The sequence below is a fragment of the Podarcis melisellensis genome, assembly GCF_964234715.1.
Source record: "Podarcis melisellensis genome assembly, chromosome: 18".
Classification (NCBI taxonomy): domain Eukaryota; kingdom Metazoa; phylum Chordata; class Lepidosauria; order Squamata; family Lacertidae; genus Podarcis; species Podarcis melisellensis.
Genome location: NC_138536.1, coordinates 3,182,679 through 3,192,124, shown reverse-complemented (window position 1 = coordinate 3,192,124; position 9,446 = coordinate 3,182,679). Strand labels below are relative to the sequence as shown.

The 9,446-nt window shown below is 49.0% G+C and overlaps 2 protein-coding genes across 4 annotated transcripts in view; one reads left to right on the top strand and one right to left on the bottom strand.

The window, feature by feature from the left end:
* The window catches only part of GAMT (guanidinoacetate N-methyltransferase), a 230,483-nt gene that overhangs the window by 185,846 nt on the left and 35,191 nt on the right, over window positions 1-9,446 (bottom strand). The gene's annotated exons all lie outside the window — the stretch shown is intronic.
* The window catches only part of TJP3 (tight junction protein 3), a 62,010-nt gene that overhangs the window by 33,649 nt on the left and 18,915 nt on the right, over window positions 1-9,446 (top strand). For all 3 annotated transcript variants that reach the window (XM_081895450.1, XM_081895448.1, XM_081895449.1), the window contains exons 10-15: window positions 2,754-2,829; window positions 3,401-3,557; window positions 4,643-4,751; window positions 5,475-5,694; window positions 7,312-7,508; window positions 8,944-9,039. In XM_081895450.1, coding sequence (XP_081751576.1) covers window positions 2,754-2,829; window positions 3,401-3,557; window positions 4,643-4,751; window positions 5,475-5,694; window positions 7,312-7,508; window positions 8,944-9,039 — 855 coding nt within the window. The remainder of the gene's footprint in view (window positions 1-2,753; window positions 2,830-3,400; window positions 3,558-4,642; window positions 4,752-5,474; window positions 5,695-7,311; window positions 7,509-8,943; window positions 9,040-9,446) is intronic.

The following is a 9,446-nucleotide window of genomic DNA, read 5'->3' as shown; positions in this document are numbered from 1 at the left end:
AGGACCAGGGAATCCTCCACACCTGTCCGCCCCCTGTCCCCCCATAAACAGTCCTTCTGTCTTCTTGTTATTCAACCTCAATCCATCCATCACCACCCACCCCCAACCGTTGAAAGAACTACAATACCGCTTTAAACACTCCTGGAATTCTGGGATCTGTAGTTTTTATTCAGGGTGCTGCTAATTGTCAAGAGTACCCTCTCATCCCCTCGCAGAACTACATTTCCCAGCCTAACAACCAGTCCCTCTGTCTCGGGGAACTCTGGGAATTGTAGTCTTGGGGGGGTCTCCTAAGAACTCTCAGCAAACTACATCTCCCAGGATCCTTTGGGGCAAGCCGTGACTGTTAAAAGTGGACTGCTCCATCTTTTAAGGGTATGCCGTGGGTTCAGCTTTGATCAGTTTCCCCGTGCTTTGAAATGGGAGCAATAAAAGATCTTCTGCTCTGTCCATGGTGCTGAAACCACATTGCGCCTTCCTAAGTGTTTTAATATTATTATTAAATGCCTTTTTAATGCCAGATTCTTCACTGTGTTTTCATATTCGGCTGGGCCAACGCAGTCAAACGGGTGGGGTACAAACATTAAATTATTATCCTTAAAATATGTGGTGCCAACGGGTTGCCCGTGAAATTGTTGTTGAGGTTTTTTTGGGGACACCGCACCCAGAATATACGTTTGGGGGCTTATTTTTGCATTTTGTAAGCATTAACAAAATAATAATTCTTGCCTTACATCCGAGTTTGCCCAGACATTTTTCCGATCGGCAAAAATCTGCCCGGAAGCCATTTTGAAGGCCGGTTACCAGGGAAATCCAGGTGTAAGGCAAACCTACCCTAGTCTAGAAATGGAGGTATACTTGTGGCCAAGGGATGAAAAAATCACGAGGCTCCAAAAATAACAGATTGGCAAATCAAATTACAGGAATTGGTGGAGACGGCTCAAGTGACTACAGTGGTGCCTCGCAAGACGAAATTAATTCGTTCCGCAAGTTTTTTCTTCTTGCGAGTTTTTCGTCTTGCGAAGCACGGTTTCCCATAGGAATGCATTGAAAATCAATTAATGCGTTCCTATGGAAACCGCCTTCAGACCAGGTCCGGGGACAGTCTGTCCCCCGACCTCTTCTGAAGGCTGGGGGGGGGGACAAGGGCTTTTTTCCCCACCGCCAGCCTTCAGAAGGCTGTTCTGAAGGCTGGCGGTGGGAAGAAAAGCCCTTCTCCCCACCTCCCGCCCTGCAAGCTCCGGGGACAGGAGGGCTTCGCTGCCGACCCCCAGCATTTTAAAAGCCCCCGGGACAGCGGAGACTTCTCTGCCGTTTCTCCGCTATCCCGACGGCTTTTGAAGGCAGGCGGGGGGGAGCAAAGACTTTCGCCCTCCGCCGGCCTTCAGAAGAGGCCGGCAGGGGGCAAAAGTCTTTGCTCCCCCCCGCCTGCCTTCAAAAGCCGTCAGGATAGCGGAGAAACGCGCTGCACTTCTCCACTATCCCAGGAAGGCAGGCGGGGGGGAGCAAAGACTTTCGCCCCCCGCCGGCCTTCAGAAGAGGTCCAGGACCTCTTCTGAAGGCTGGCGGTGGGCGAAAGTCTTTGCTCCCGACGGCCAGCATTTTAAAAGCGGTCCGGGATAGCGGGAAAGCGCAGCTCAATTCCCTGCTATCCCAGACCGCTTTTAAAATGCTGGCGGTGGGAAGCAAAGCCTTTTGGCCCCCGCCGGCCTTCCTGGACCTCTTCTGAAGGCCGGAGGGGGGGGAAGGCTTTGCTCCCCACCGCCAGCATTTAAAAGAGGTCCCCGGAGATTTCCCTATGGGCTTTCTTCTTGCGAAGCAAGCCCATAGGGAAATTCGTCTTGCGGAACGACTCAAAAACGGAAAACTTTCGTCTTGCAAGTTTTTCGTTTTGCGAGGCGTTCGTCTTGCAAGGCACCACTGTAGTTAACTCAGAGGAAACTCAAAGCCAAAATTTGCGGGAAAATGGGATGGTTATAGAAGATATGTTCAAAAAAATACAATAATAGTTTTGACTCCGTGCTAGCATTTGAGTGATAAAGGAACTCAAAGGAGGTGGACAACAATTAAGGATTCATTATGCTTTCAGAATGTATTAGGAAAATTATATAGAAAGTTTTATTGTTTTGTGTACATTCAAATGTAAGATAAAATATATGCAAAGGGACTTGACAGGAAGTCAAAGTTGAAGAAAAGATTTTGGAAGATAAAAGGGGGGGAAATAATTTACTTTCATTATTATCATTTTGTGTGGATGTGTGGGTGTCTGCACATATGTGTGTTGTTGTATGCAATGTTTGGGAGGAAATAAGATGGTAAATAAAAACAAACTAAATATTGATGTATGTAATTTTTATTTCTTAATTACCATATTTTTCGCTCTATAAGATGCACCAGACCATAAGACGCTCCTAGTTTTTGGAGGAGGAAAACAAGAAAAAAAATATTCTGAATCTCAAAAGCCGGAACAGCAAGAGGGATCGCTGCGCAGCGAAAGCATCAATCCCTCTTGCTGTTCTGGCTTCTGGGATAGCTGCGCAGCCTGCATTCGCCCCATAAGACGCACACACATTTCCCCTTACTTTTTAGGAGGGGAAAAGTGAGTCTTATAGAGCAAAAAACCCGGTATATTTAGTGGTAGTATGGCTGTATTGTTTTTTGTAACATAAAATCATTCAATAACAATTATTAAAAAAAGAAAGAAAAAGAAATGGAGGTTGTGGTTTTCAGACTGTCTCTGTGTCCCGTCCCAGAAATCCAAGGGAGCCCTGAAAATGACTACGATGCCCACGCTGACGCCTTTGCCTCCCAGACTGGCACAAATTATGGGTAAGGAGCTTGGCAGAGTCCTAGCGGCTCCAGAGTTGGCCGCACGCATCCTGGCCCTGAGAGCGTTTTTCTTTTTTAAATATAATTTTTATTAACAGGCCAATCAAATCACATTAATTCCAAATCACATTAGTTCCAAATTATACAGCCAGATTTTTAAAATTTTGTTGGGGGTGCCCATACTTCAAGTTCCGAAAGGGGTCCAAACATCACTCTTGCTGCTGCATTAATTAAACAGTTCTATCCAGTTCTGTCCAGATAGTCTCTATGTTATTTTCCTCATCTTCTTGTTGTTAATCATATATTCCTTTCTTTGTGATCTCTGATAATCTTCACAAGCGGGTTGAAAACAAACATCTCCTGTGTGGGTCTTACACTCTCCAAGAGTCATATCACATAAAGGACAGACACCATTTCCACACCTCCGTAAAAAACATTCCCACAGTCAGTCCGTTGATTTCCACAGGCTTGCCAATCTATATCTCAGGGGGGCCCTGCCAGGTCAAGATCACATTCCGATAACCATACATTCACATTCCCTGAGAGCATTTTTCGTCCTCCTCTGTTTCAGATACAGCCCCGATTCGAAAGTGGTCCGTTTCATAAAAGCCAAGAGCATCGGTCTCCGTCTGGCTGGCGGCAACGATGTCGGCATCTTCGTCGCCGGGGTGCAGGAAGGCAGCCCGGCGGAGAGCCAAGGGATCCAGGAGGGAGACCAGATCCTTCAGGTAAGCAGATCCCTCGCCTGATCTGCCTGATCTAAGCAAGGTCTGTGATGTGATGGGGACGCAGGTGGCGCTGTGGTCTAAACCACTGAACCTCTCAGGCAGGCATGGGCAAACTCAGCCCTCCAGATGTTTTGAGACTACAATTCCAATAATAATAATAATAATAATAATTTATTTATACTCTGCCCACCTGGCTGGGTTTCCCCAACCACTCTGGGTGGCTTCCAACAGAATATTAAAATACAGTAATGCATCAAACATTAAAAGCTTCCCTAAACAGGGCTGGCTTCAGATGTCTTCTAAAAGTCTGGTAGTTGTTTTTCTATTTGACATCTGAAGGGAGGGCGCCACCACCGAGAAGGCCCTCTGCCTGGTTCCCTGGAACCTCACTTCTCGCAGGGAGGGAACCGCCAAAAGGCCCTCGGAACTGGACCTCAGCGTCCGGGTAGAACGATTCGAGTTGAGACGCTCCTTCAGGTATACTGGACCGAGGCCATTTAGGGCTTTCAAGGTCAGCACCAACACTTTGATTTGTGCTCGGAAATGTGCGTATCATCCCTGACTACTGGTCCTGTTAGCTAGGGATGATGGGAGTTGTAGTCCCCAAACATCTGGATGGCCGAGTTTGCCTATGCCTGCTCTTGGGCTTGCTGATCGGAAGGTCGGCGGTTCGAATCCCCGCAATGACGGGGTGAGCTCCCGTTGCTCGGTCCCTGCTCCTGCCAACCTAGCAGTTCGAAAGCATGTCAAAGTGCAAGTAGATCAATAGGTACCACTCCGGCAGGAAGGTAAATGGCGTTTCCGTGCATTGCTCTGGTTTGCCAGAAGCGGCTTAGTCCTGTACGCCAGAAGCTGTACGCCGGCTCCCTCGGCCAATAAAGCGAGATGAGCGCCGCAACCCCAGAGTCTGCCGCGACTGGACCTAATGGTCAGGGGTCCCTTTACCTATGCTCTACTAAGAAGCACTGTTCAGAGCAGTTTGGAAGAGTCTTATTTCAGAGGTGAAAACAAGTGCATTCAGACAGAGGTGCGGAACATTGTTATCCCTGCTTCCTTACCCCTTTATCCTTGGCTTCTGCCCACAGGTGAACGAGCAAGTTTTTCATAACCTCACCCGCGAAGAGGCCATTCAGTACCTCCTGGAGCTGCCACCGGGCGAAGAGGTGGCGTTGCATGTTCAGAATAAGCAGGACAGTGAGTAACTCGCCATTGCCGTGTCCCTCCAGCCCTCATTTGCCATTGCTTAACTAGGACTTGCTGATCAGAAGGTCGGCGGTTTGAATCCCCGCAATGACGGGGTGAGCTCCCGTTGCTCAGTCCCTGCTCCTGCCAACCTAGCAGTTCGAAAGCACGTCAAAGTGCAAGTAGATAAATAAAACGGCGTTTCCGTGTGCTGCTCTGGTTCGCCAGAAGTGGCTTAGTCCAGCTGGCCATATGACCCGGAAGCTGTACGCCGGCTCCCTCGGCCAGTAAAGCGAGATGAGCGCCGCAACCCCAGAGTCGGCCACGATTGGACCTAATGGTCAGGGGTCCCTTTACCTTTACTTTTAAAAATACCAGGCAGGCCCCACAAATAATCCAGAGATGCATTGTAAATAAAAGGACACATTCTACTCGTGTAACAACATGCTGATTCCCAGACTGTTTGCGGGCCGGATTGAGAAGGCGATTGGGCCAGATTCAGCCCCCGGGCCTTAGTTTGCCTACCCATGCGTTATGGAGAGCAATGTTGCCTGCCTGGAATTCAAAATAATAATAATAATAATAATAATAATAATAATAATAATAATAATAATAGTTTATTTGAACCCCACCCATCTGGCTGGGTTTCCCCAGCCACTCTGGGCGGCTTCCAGGAAAGATTAAAAATACATCAAAATGTTTGAGCCTTTCTTTCTCTCTCTCTCCTCCTATCAGTCTACAGGAAGATGGTGAAGTCCAACGTGGGCGACTCCTTCTACATCCGTACCCATTTCGATTTTGAGAAGGACGCCCCTTCTGCTCTGAGCTTCACCCGAGGCGAGGTCTTCCACGTGGTGGACACCATGTACCGGGGGAAGGTCGGAAGCTGGCTAGCCATGCGGATGGGCAAAGATCTCCAGGAACTCGACAAGGGCATTATCCCAAACCGAAACAGGTATCCTGGGTGGAGATGGGCTGTCTCTGAGGGTCCCTATGTTGTTGTTTAGTCGTGTCCGACTCTTTGTGACCCCATGATCTGCTTATTTTACACGGGGGTAGTCCCAATCAGAGTAGACAACCTTGGAACCAGTGTATACAGTACTGACTGCACGGGACACGGGTGGCGCTGTGGGTTAAACCACAGAGCCTAGGACTTGCTGATCAGAAGGTCGGTGGTGTGAATCCCTGCAATGATGGGGTGAGATGCCGTTGTTCGGTCCCTACTCCTGCCAATCTAGCCGTTCGAAAGCACCTCAAAGTGCAAGTAGATAAGTAGGTACCGCTCTGGCGGGAAGGTAAACGGCATTTCCGTGCGCTGCTCTGGTTCGCCAGAAGCGGCTCAGTCCTGCTGGCCACATGACCCGGAAGCTGTACGCCGGTTCCCTCGGTCAGTAAAGTGAGATGAGCGCCGCAACCCCAGAGTCGGCCACGACTGGACCTAATGGTCAGGGGTCCCTTTACCTTTACCTATAGCTACACAGGGTGATATAATCCGATATTAGAAATACTCAGAGTACACCTATTGATAAATTCCAGCATTAGAAATACTCAAGAGTTAGACCAGTGGCAATTAATGGAGACTCTAGCCCTTAAATTATACTGGCTGCATAAATTCCAGTATTAGAATTACTCAAGAGTTAGACCGATTGGAATTAATGGAGACTCTAGCCCTTAAATTATATTGGCTGCATTTTTTTGTTGTTTAGTCGTTTAGTCGTGTCCGCCTCTTCGTGACCCCCTGGACCAGAGCACGCCAGGCACTCCTGTCTTCCACTGCCTCCCGCAGTTTGGTCCAACTCATGCTGGTAGCTTCGAGAACACTGTCCCAGCATCTCATCCTCCGTTGTCCCCTTCTCCTTGTGCCCTCCATCTTTCCCAACATCAGGGTCTTTTCCAGGGAGTCTTCTCTTCTCCTGAGGTGGCCAAAGTCTTGGAGCCTCAGCTTCAGGATCTGTCCTTCCAGTGAGCACTCAGGGCTGATTTCCTTCCGAATGGAGAGGTTCGCTCCTCCAGCACCAGAATTCAAAAGCATCCATTCTTTGGCGATCAGCCTTCTTGATGGTCCAGCTTTCACTTCCATACATCACTACTGGCAAAGCCAGAACTTGAACTATACGGATCTTTGTTGGCAAGGTGATGTCTCTGCTTTTTAAGATGCTGTCTAGGTTTGTCACTGCTTTTCTCCCAAGAAAGCAGGCATCTTTTAATTTCGTGGCTGCTGTCACCATCTGCAGTGATCATGGAGCCCAAGAAAGTAAAATCTCTCACTGCCTCCATTTCTTCCCCTTCTATTTGCCAGGAGGTGATGGGCCCAGTGGCCATGATCTTCGTTTTTTGATGTTGAGCTTCAGACTATGTTTTGCGCTCTCCTCTTTCACCCCCATTAAAAGGTTCTTTAATTCCTCCTCACTTTCTGCCATCAAGGTTGTGTGATGGGTGTAATCCCGTGGGATTACTGTGCTTAACTGGCCAGCAAACTCGCCTAACCTGAACCCCATAGAGAATCTATGGGGCATTGCCAAGAGACATACCCTCGACCCAACCCATCCCGTGGTTCTCCTTTGCACCCCAGGGCAGAACAGATCGCCAGCTTGGAGTCCGTCCTCAAGGCCACGTCGGGAGCCGCCTCTTCGGGGCCGAGGGCCGAATTCTGGAAACTGCGGGGCCTGCGAGGAGCTAAGAGGAACCTGCGGAAGAGTCGCGAGGACCTGTCTGCCCTCACCAAGCAAGGACACTACCCGCCATACGAGAGGGTCGTTCTGAAGGAAGGTGAGGGCAGTTCGCTTTGTTTCTGGGGACTAAGTGGTGCGCAGTGTCAAATTTACGTATAAGCTAAACAAGCTATAGTGTAAAGGTAAAGGGACCTCTGACCATTAGGTCCAGTCGTGGCCGACTCTGAGGTTGCAGCGCTCATCTCGCTTTACTGGCCGAGGGAGCAGCGTCCAGCTTCTGGGTCATGTGGCCAGCAGGACTAAGCCACTTCCGGCGAACCAGAGCAGCACACGGAGACGCCGTTTACCTTCCTGCCGGAGCGGTACCTATTTATCTACTTGCACTTTGACGTGCTTTCGAACTGCTAGGTTGGCAGGAGCAGGGACCGAACAACGGGAGCGCAACCCGTCGCGGGGATTTGAACCACCAACCTTCTGATTGGCAAGTCCTAGGCTCTGTGGTTTAACCCACAGTGCCAACTGCGTCCCTTAGCTTTAGCTTAGGGCCCCACTATTATTATTATTATTATTATTCCCTGGCTTTTTTCTGGCCCACGTAGGACCAGTCTGGATAGTTGGCCTTGGTGAAGATTTGACGTTTTCACCCCCCAAAAAAGTTTTTGATTGGAGTTTCTGCTGAAATGAGGCTGCATTTTAATGTTGGGTTTCAATCTTGTTTTTTAGTTGTAATTTAATCAATTGTTTTTATACCTGGTGTTAGCCGGTCTTGGCTGGGGAGGGTGGGGTATAAATAAAATTTATTTCTTCTTCTTCTTCTTCTTCTTCTTCTTCTTCTTCTTCTTCTTCTTCTTCTTCTTCTTCTTCTTCTTCTCATGTAACAAGGTCAATAATAGTATATTTGGGTATTTTCAGTGCTTTTTTTCTGGGAGGTACGCAGGGGTACGCATACCCCTAAACATTCTGTGAATCTTTGTACTTTTGTCCATTTACTATACAGAAACGTAACTTTCGGGTTGCAAACACGGCAAACCTGGAAGTGTATTCTTCCGGGTTTCGCCATGTGCACATGACCAGAAGCTCTCTATTTCACCATGCATGTGCACAGAAGCGGTGCCTCTACTTTCGGATTTTTCAGGATACGTACAGACCCCTGGAACGAATTATATCTGTATCCAGAGGGTCCACTGTATTTATTTCCCCTGATTTGAACTACAAAACGGTGGTTTTCTTGAGTCAAAATGAGAGTACCCCTAAACATTTTATTTTATTAGAAAAAAACACTGGGTATGTTTATGTAACGTTATGCACGTGACTTAAGCACTGGCCTTTGAGAACCTGGCGCCTTCCAGATCTTTTTGGACTACAATTCCCATGCTGGCTGGCGGTTGATGATGGGAGTTGTAGTCCGAAACACACACAGAGCATCGCCTGGAAAACGTCGCCCTGGTCTCCTCCGAGACGGAGGGAGATATAGGTGCAATAAATGAGCAAGACCCCTCTGACTTTCCTCTTCTCTTCCTCCTCCCCGGCAGCAACCTTTAAGCGCCCGGTCGTGATCCTGGGACCCATCGCCGACATTGCCATGCAGAAACTCAGCACCGAATTGCCGGATCAGTTTGAGATTGCAGGTGAGCCTTCTTTCCCACGAACCGAGTCCGGTGCATAGCTGTCAAGCGTCCCTTATTTGGCGGGAAAGTCCCTTATCCCGCTGCTGTCCCTTATTGATGATGTCCCTTAAATTTCCCGGGTTTCAAAGGAAGCAGCTCCTCTCCCGCCCTCCCTTCCGGCCAGACAGGAGGGAGGCTCCAGCTGTGTTGCTTGGCTGCGTTGCTCACCCAATAAGGAGTCTGAGAACGACTGGGGGGTGGAGCTTGCATGCCTTGTGCTGATCAAATCGGTCGCGTTGCCTGGGGGCTCGCTTTTGCTCAGCACTTCCCAGCGGAGAGGTGACGGTGGTTTCCCTGGCTGCGTCCCCTTTGCCGGGTTGCTGCGCTGTGGGAACCACCGCTTGAGGCTTCATTTGGCTGCTGGCTGG